Consider the following 9311-nt stretch of genomic DNA (forward strand, 5'->3'; position numbering starts at 1 on the left):
GTTTCTACCTCAAGACACAGTTATGGGAAGACGGTTGCAACCGTCCTGACGATGTGTGATCTCGTTCGAACGATGTCCTCAATAAGGCTAGTCGTGCATACCAAGTTCAACCGTCCGGACATCAGCCTTCAGGGTCCGGACGCTCAAAGCCTTATTATGGAAATTGCATGCAACAGAAGTGGAACCGTTCGGACACTAGGGCAACACCGTCCGGAAACCCTCCGGTATTTTTATCATACATTTTACTTCAATATCGGATTAGAACGAAATCAGCGTCATTGGAAAGCTAACAAAAAATGCTGCAGTTTGATCATCTCAACCCCCAATAGAATCGTCCAGACAGTCCCCATCCGGACGGAAACATCAAGCGTCCGGATGGCCCTGCCAAAATTCGAGAATTCTTCATAATTGCTTTTCGGACACGGAAACAGTTGCCCGTCCGGACGCCCAATGCTACCGTCCGAATGAGCGTGCCAGAGACTGTTTTTTACTTGAATTTGGGCTTCTAAAGCCTATAAATAAGGGGTTCTAGGCATGCATTCGACACAGAATTTAGTGGTGAATTCCTGATAGCTTAGAGAAGGTGTTTAGGGAGATATTGAAGATCTGCTAGCTCTCTAGCTTTTGTCAGTGTCTGATTTGATCAACTGTGAAGTCTATCTTAGGGGTTGGCCCTAAGGTAAAGGATTCCATTGAAGACCCCTTCAGTTGGGAGGTGTTCGTGTTGGGTTACACGTTAGAGTTCAAGGTACGACCACTGCATCAGGGGTATGGGAGTGCTACTACTTTATAACTAGCTTTGTCTTCTGAATAGTGGATATCCTGGGTTTGGCTACCCTGGAGTGGTGTTTCTCTTAATTGAGTTTCCACTTTGTCAACAAAATATTTGTCTCCTTTAATTTCAGTATTTAATATTTTGTTGCACATTGTTCACACACTTGTTAAAATTAGAAGTCCAATAATTTTCAGGTTGTATATGTCTATGGCAGCATGCAAGGACGGGTTTAAACAGGCTTGTAGGCCTGTGATAGGTGTTGATGGCTGCTTTCTTAAGGGACGTTATGGGGGGCAACTGTTGGCTACTGTTGGGAGAGATCCGAATGACAACATTTATCCCATTGCAATGCCTGTAGTTGAAGCTGAAACGAAGGATAGTTGGAGTTGGTTTCTAGAGACATTGGTGGCTAACCTTGGTCCAAATGGATCTTGTGATAGGTGTTGATGGCTGCTTTCTTAAGGGACGTTATGGGGGGCAACTGTTGGCTACTGTTGGGAGAGATCCGAATGACAACATTTATCCCATTGCAATGCCTGTAGTTGAAGCTGAAACGAAGGATAGTTGGAGTTGGTTTCTAGAGACATTGGTGGCTAACCTTGGTCCAAATGGATCTAATGGGTGGACATTCATCTCAGACAGGCAGAAGGTATGTTTGTTTGCTAAGTTTGAATATTTGTTGTTTCTACATACATTTTCAGTTGTGCATTGACATTTGTGGTTGGAGTTAACTCTATTTTTTTTTTAATTATTTGTCTTATGTTGTTTTGTGCCTAGGGTTTGATTCCAAGTTTCGAGGCAGTGCTACCAAGTGCCCCGCATCGCATATGCATGAGACATATGTATGCGAACTTTAGGGGTGATGGGCATAAAGGATTGTTGCTGAAGGACAAGTTGTGGAAGATAACTGCTGCCTACACCGTTAATGAATTCAACAAGGAAATGTAGGAGTTGAAGAAATTTTGTCTAGCTGCTCATGATTATGTTGAGAAGATTGACCCATATACCTGGGCTAGTGATGAGTGCCAAATATTGTGTATTTGGACCCCTTGATTTACATTAGTTAGACCTTTAGCCTTGTTATTTTTTGATGCTTTGGTTAGTTTTTGTGTTTTTATGTTTTGTAGGTCAATAAGTGAGGAATGACAAAATTCATGTGGAATTGCTTGGAAAATTCGGAAGTTTTGAAGAACTCGATCGATCGAACTTAAATTCGATCGATCTAATTTTGCCCGAAGTCGATTGATCGAATAAAAGTCGATCGATCGAAATTTCCCAAAACTTAATTTTGCAGAAGCGCGCCAGAACACCCAATCAGGAGCTTCTCCATGACAAAAAGCAGTTCTCCCTCTGATTTTCACAGCAGAACAAGCTGGTTTCGTGACCTTGGTTGTCTCTAGTAAGAGAGGAACCCTAGAGGGGGTTAGAAGAGTCATTTTACATGGGTTTCTAGCCCTAATTTCCTTATATAAAAGCCATAGCCATGCCTCCTTGTGGAGAGAGTTCAGAGAACAGTAGATAGGTTTAATTTCGTGAATTTCGTAGTTTATCTCAGTAGCTTTTGTTCTTAGACACTTTCTCTTTGTAAAGCTTTTCTTCTACTTTCATATTTGTTCTTCATTTTCTTGTGGTGTTTTTAGTCATGGAAGGCTAGTAACCTCAACTAAGGTTGAGGAAGAAACCTTTCCATTGATGACACTCACACTCTTGTTATATTACTTGCACATTTAATGATATATCATATTTGTTGTTCAAGTTCCATTCATTTAATGCTTTATCTTTGCAATGAATGTGGTTGGTGGTAGATATAGGACATTTAATGTGTTTTAACTGATGGATACATTGTTTTATCGGTTTGAATGATGATATCCATTGTGATTTGTTCACTGAATGGATACATTGGATAATTTGATTTCCAATGGGTACTCTTTGTGATTTATCTTTGAGTTGGATTCATTTAATGGTTCTAGAGTTTGTGGTTAAGAAATTTGAATGACATCCAAAGCTTAATGTTCTTTGGGTGTTCAAGTGGGAAGCAAGAGTGTGAGTTGTTGGATTTGGTTTGGTAGATTCCTTAGCCTTAGTTCATTTTAATTTGCATATTTCATTTCATCTCTTTTATTTAGTCTTTTGTTCTTGAATCAATCCTCAAACCTTTGGAACTAGGTTAAAATGAGGTTGATTAAACAAGACACCAACATTTGACCATTTCCCTATGGATTCGAACTCGCACTTGCACACACTATATTGCAAACGATTCGTGCGCTTGCGAGTACTCATTAAAACTCACAACAAGTTTTTGGCGCCGTTGCCGGGGATATCGGTTCAAAAAAATTGGTTTTTGTTTGATTGATTTTGTTTTTCTACTAGTTATATAGATTTTTGTTTCATTTTTCTATTGTTTAGCTTCTGTTATGTATTCTAAGTTCGTTCTTTGTTTCTCCCAGTTCTGTCTGCAACTTACTGGGTGCCCTGAAGAATCGATCGATCGAAAATAAATTCGATCGATCGAGTTTCGATCAATCAAGTTAGCATTTGCCTAATATAAAGTCGATCGATCAAAAAGATGTTCGATCGATCGAACGAATTTCCTGCACAACAACAGCTAGGAACAAGGTGAGTATTTCTCTTCCAGTACTTCTTTTAGTCCATTTTGTTTATTTTTGTTCATAATTTGTTTCTGCTTGATAATATTTTGCTGTTTGTTTTATCTTTCTTTTAGTTCATTATAATTTAGTTCAAATTCTGTGTAGTTTGTGTTTCATATTACCCTCACTTTGTTTTGTTTTGTTCTAACACACACACACACACACACACACACACACACACACACACACAAAAAAAAAAAACATTTTTGCTAGTGTGGGTCTACTTAGCTATCTACGGGGAATGACAAGGTGAATTCTGACAAGGAAAGGTCTTGGGATTTAAGTGTGTCCAATGTGACCCCCCTCACCTACCTAGAAACTAACCTAGATTGTACCTTGGAGAACTTTGCTCCCCATTAGCAAATTCTTTTCTTTATTTTTATTTGTCTTTTGGTTAAACATTTGTGTATGTTTGGTGTATGCTTGGTAGAAGATCATTGAACCTAGACTTGACATCTTTAGATCCCGAAATTGAAAGAACTCTTAGGAGAAGGATTAGAAATTCTGTTGAGATGGGAGATGACATGCATGCGGATGAGAACGAGAGGAATCGGGGAGAAAACGTTGATCATACTAGGACACTTAGGGATTTGTTTGCACCCGTTGCAACAAATTCTCCTTCATGTATAGTGTTACCCCCAACCAATGCCACTCACTTTGACCTCAAGCCTCATGTCATCCAACTCCTACCCGCATTCCACGGCTTGGACCTCAGAAATCCTTATAGCCATGTGAAGAAATTCAAAGACATCTGTGCCACCTTCAAATTTCAAAATTTTTCTGAAGAGTCTGTGCATCTTAGACTATTTCCTTTCTCACTCCATGATAGAGCCAAGGCATGGTTGGATTCAAACATGCCTGGCTCCATCACTTCTTGGGAGAACTTGCTAAACAAGTTCTACAACAAATTCTTCCCCATGTCCAAAGTCAATGAGTGTAGGAAGGAGATAAACTCATTTACTCAAGAAGAAGATGAGAAATTTTCTGAGAGTTGGGAGAGATTTCAAGATATGCTAATTAAGTGCCCTCCACATGGATACGAGAAGTGGAGACTCGTGCAATTTTTCTATCAAGGATTAACTCAATCCAACCGTAGCATGATCGAGTTGATGAACGGAGGAGCATTTCTGAGTTTGACGGGAAAGGAGGCGTATAGGACCTTAGATCAGTTATCTAACAATTCCCAACAGTGGGATTTTTCAAGCTGTCGAGATAAAACTGCTCGCATTCAAAAGAAGGGAGGCATCTACGAGGTTAAGGAAGATGTAGAATTAAAAATGAAGATGGATGCTCTCACAAAGAAGGTTGAAACTCTAGTTGTAAGCAAACCCATCAGTGCTGCCAACCCATTCCACGTTGATTGTTGTTCCATCTATGCTAGTCCCATGCACTTAGCACAGACTTGCCCATCTTTGCCAGCTTTTGTCGAGTCACCAATGGAGCAAGTGAACGCTTTAAACGACTATAGGAAGCAAGCCAATGGACCCTTTTCCGAGACCTACAATCCAGGGTGGCGAAACCACCCTAATTTCTCATGGAAGCAGAACCAGCCTATGACTCAAGGGGGAGTTCCTCACCAATCCCACACTCAATACCCCCTGGATTTCATCAGCCAGTTCACCATCAAAGCCGTCCCTCCCAGCCAGCACCGACATACCAAGCCCCTGCTCAATCCTCTGCCTCTTCTTCACAGTCTTCTTTGGAAGACACTCTTAAGGCATTCATTCAGCTTACAGGGCAATCCATCAATGGTGTGAAGAATGCTACCATGGTGAACACTCAAGCTATTACCAAGATGGAGACCCAGATCGGGCAAATTGCTAGTCACCTGGGGGAGAGAGAGAAGGGAAAGCTCCCTAGTTAGCCTGTGCCAAATCCAAAGTTGCAATTCCATGAGGGAAGTTCATCAAATGCAGTGCATGGGTTGGAGCATGTGCAAGCCGTTGTCACACTTAGGTCAGGGAAACAAGTAGACAACCAAATGGTTCACCCTATGGAGAACCCTGCAGCACAAAAAGGACAAGGAAGCAGGAGCGTAGAGAAGAGAGATGCCGAGCCATCTACATTAGCTCCAACCATAGAGACTCCTCCTAGGTCGTTCATACCTAAGGCGCCATTCCCTGATAGACTTCTCGCGCCAAAGAAGGGAGAAAATTTGAGGACATTCTGGAGGTGTTCAAGCAAGTACAGATTAACATCCCGTTTCTTGATGCCATCCAGCAGGTTCCGTCTTATGCCAAATTCTTGAAGGATTTGGTAACTGTAAAGCGAAAAACCAATGTCCCGAAAAAAGTTTGCTTGACCGAGCAAGTCAGCTCAATCCTCCAGTGTAGGCTGCCTATCAAGTATAAGGACCCCGGATGTCCTACTATTTCCTGCACAATAAGCATCAGCCACATTGAGAAGGCACTGCTAGATCTTGGAGCCAATGTCAATCTCCTACCCTATTCAGTTTACCTGCAATTAAGGTTAGGAGAATTGAAGCCCACCTCCATGACACTGCAGTTGGCTGACCAGTCAGTTAAGATACCACGGGGAATAGTGGAGGATGTTTTGATTAAGGTGGACAAGTTTTATTTTCCCGTGGATTTTATAGTGCTAGATACTGAGCCGGTACAGAACGTTGGAGTTCAAATACCGGTGATCCTCGGGCGACCATTCTTAGCTATGGCTAACGCCCTGATCAACTGCAGGACAGGGGTGATGAAAATCTCCTTCGGCAACATGATAGTAGAGCTGAACATCTTTGACATCAGCAAGAGGCCGAGGGAAAGCGATGAGATCGGAAGTGCCTGCTTGATTGAGGAGATTATAGAGGAAGAATCAAGCACCAAAGACCCCCTGGAGGCATGCTTTGCTCAGTTCGGAGAGGATCTGGACTTGGATGCATTACTTGAGCAAGCAAATGTCGTTTTAGAGTTTGCTCCTCTGGAGAGCAAGGAAGAAGAGGAGGCAACAGTACCTGAGCCTCCTAAGAAGGAACTTAAGCCCCTGTCGGACAATCTTAAGTATAAGTTCCTAGGTCCAGCCGAGACTTTGCCTGTAATCATAGCTTCGGATCTACATGATGCTCAAGAGGAGAAATTGTTAGACGTTTTGAGAGAGCATAAGGAAGCTATAGGCTGGACCATAGAAGATATTAAAGGAATCAGCCCCTCGGTGGTTATGCACAAGATACATCTGGAGGAAGACACCAAACCATCGAGGGAGCCACAGAGAAGGCTCAACCCGACCATGCAGGAAGTCGTCAAAGGAGAAGTAATCAAGTTATTGGATGCAGGAATCATCTACCCAATCTCTGACAGCAAATGGGTGAGCCCTATTCATGTCGTGCCCAAGCGAGCTGGAGTAACGGTCGTGCAGAACAAGGAGGACGAGTCTGCCTCGACTACCGCAAGCTGAACACCGCCACCAGGAAAGATCACTTTCCTCTTCCGTTCATTGATCAAATGGTGGAGCGGTTGGCCGGGCACGAGTATTACTGCTTTTTGGATGGTTATTCTGGATATAACCAGGTCCCTGTGGACCCTGAAGACCAAGAGAAGACGACCTTCACTTGTCCGTTCGGGACGTTCGCCTACCGACGCATGCCCTTTGGGCTATGCAATGCACCCGCTACTTTTCAGCGGTGCATGATCAGCATTTTTTCTGACATGGTGGAGCGTTTCCTGGAGGTATTTGTGGACGACTTCTCAGTCTTCGGTCCATCTTTTGAGGAGTGTTTGCACCACCTCACGTTTGTCTTGGTGAGGTGTAAAGAGAAGAACTTGGCACTCAATTGGGAGAAGTGCCATTTTATGGTACAACAAGGAATTGTGCTCGGGCACGTCATCTCTCATCGGGGGATTGAGGTAGACAAGGCAAAGGTAGATCTGATATCCAACCTTCTGCCCCCACGAACGGTGAAAGAGGTTCGCTCTTTTCTGGGCCATGCAATATTTTATAGGCGATTCATCCAGGACTTCAGCAAGATCGCTCGGCCCTTGTGCAAACTGTTGGTGAAGGAGGCCCCTTTCAATTTTGACAAGGACTACAAAAAGGCATTTGGGGCCTTGAAGGCAATTCTGACGACCACACCCATCATTCGGCCCCCGAGCTGGGGTACACCTTTCGATATCATGTGTGACGCATCCGATTACGCCGTTGGAGCTGTGTTGGGGCAGCACATTACCAAACTCCCCCACGTCATTTATTATGCAAGTCGAACTCTGAACGACGCCCAACTGAATTATTCGACTACTGAGAAGGAGCTGCTGGCAGTCGTATTTGCTCTGGATAAGTTTCCCCTACCTACTAGGATCGAAAGTCATCATCTACTCGGATCACGCGGCATTGAAGTATCTTTTCTCCAAAAAGGATGCTAAATCTCGCCTCATTCGGTGGATTTTGCTCTTACAAGAGTTCGACATTGAGATTCGGGATAAGAAGGGTTCCAAAAATGTGGTGGCCGATCATCTCTCGAGGATTACCTTGGATTTCACGGAAGAAGCCGTCCCCATCTCTGAGACCTTCCCCGATGAGCAGTTGATGCATATTGCTCATGCTCACTCACCATGGTTTGCTGACATAGTGAACTATCTTGTCACCGGTCAAATGCCTTTGCATTGGGGGCGGCAAGATAAGTCCAAATTCATGTCCGTGGTGAAGAATTTTTTCTGGGACGATCCTTACTTGTTCAAGTATTGTCCCGATCAGATCATTAGGAGATGCATTCCCGAGCCTGACCAATCCAGTGTCATCTCCTTCTGTCATGATCATGCTTGTGGAGGCCACTTCAATGCAAAGAAGACCGCTACAAAGATTTTGAAGTGTGGTTTTTATTGGCCTACCATCTTTCAAGACGCTCACACTTATTGTGCTCATGCGAGCACTGTCAGAAGCTAGGGAGTATTTCACGCCGAAATATGATGCCCCTCAACCCTATTCTTATTGTTGAGATCTTTGATGTATGGGGCATCGATTTCATGGGACCTTTCCCGACCTCCTTCAGCTATCTGTACATACTAGTTGCGGTGGACTACGTGTCCAAATGGGTAGAGGCTGCTGCCTGCAAGACCAACGACCACAAAGTTGTGGTCCAGTTTTTAAAGGACATTATATTTTCTCGTTTTGGTACGCCTCGAGCAATTATTAGTGACGGTGGTAAGCATTTCTGCAATCGAGTCTTTGAGCAGCTGATGAAGAAATATTGCATCACGCACAAGGTTGCCACTCCCTATCACCCTTAGACAAGTGGAGGTTTCAAACAGAGAGATCAAGAGGATTTTAAAGAAGACAGTGAACCCGTCAAGGAAAGATTGGTCTCTCCGGTTGAACGATGCATTATGGGCGTACTGGACAGCTTTCAAGACACCGATTGGCATGTCACCTTACCGTATAGTGTACGGGAAAGCATGCCATCTGCCTGTGGAGTTGGAGCACAGAGCCTACTGGGCCATTAAGCAGCTGAATTTTGATCTCACAAAGGCTGGCTCACAGAGGAAGCTCTAACTCAATGAATTGGAAGAGCTGAGGAACGATGCTTATGATTGTGCTAGGATGTACAAAGCACGGATGAAGAAGGTTCACGACCAGAACATATTGAGGCGATTTTTTGAGCCCGGCCAGAAAGTCCTTTACAATTTACGTCTGCATCTGTTTCCAGGGAAGCTCAGATCTCGATGGACAAGCCCTTTCATAGTTCGATCAGTGTCTTCTTATGGGGCCATTGAGATTGAGGATCCAAAAAATGGCAGCACGTTCAAGGTGAACGGGCAACGACTGAAGCCATTTTTGGAGTTACAGAGTTCAGAGGTTGAGACAAATCTTTTAGAGGATCCGAGTTACTCGGAGTGATTGTCGTCAGGATGGAAAGTCTAGCTGAAGACTGAAAACTTAGCGCTTGTGGG

At 43.6% G+C, this 9311-nt stretch overlaps 1 protein-coding gene across 1 annotated transcript; it reads left to right on the plus strand.

Moving 5' to 3' along the window:
* The first annotated feature begins 982 nt into the window (after positions 1-982).
* On the plus strand, positions 983-9081 carry LOC133852563 (uncharacterized). Its single transcript, XM_062289334.1, has 7 exons — positions 983-1160; positions 1216-1424; positions 5117-5194; positions 5303-5517; positions 5574-6501; positions 8011-8147; positions 8751-9081. The coding sequence occupies exons 1-7, from the start codon at positions 983-985 to the stop codon at positions 8911-8913; spliced, it is 1908 nt and encodes a 635-aa protein (XP_062145318.1). The 3' UTR covers positions 8914-9081.
* Positions 9082-9311: the final 230 nt, after the last annotated feature.

Source organism: Alnus glutinosa, chromosome 12, assembly GCF_958979055.1.
Source record: "Alnus glutinosa chromosome 12, dhAlnGlut1.1, whole genome shotgun sequence".
NCBI lineage: Eukaryota > Viridiplantae > Streptophyta > Magnoliopsida > Fagales > Betulaceae > Alnus > Alnus glutinosa.

Bases quoted from the DNA above. Each gene is read 5' to 3' on its own strand.
- LOC133852563 (XM_062289334.1), top strand. From the start codon at position 983: ATGGCAGCATGCAAGGACGGGTTTAAACAGGCTTGTAGGCCTGTGATA. The intron at 1,161-1,215 runs GTTGGTTTCTAG...ATCTTGTGATAG, and splicing joins TGAAACGAAGGATAGTTGGA to GTGTTGATGGCTGCTTTCTT. The intron at 8,148-8,750 runs CCAATCCAGTGT...CGATGCATTATG, and splicing joins AGATGCATTCCCGAGCCTGA to GGCGTACTGGACAGCTTTCA.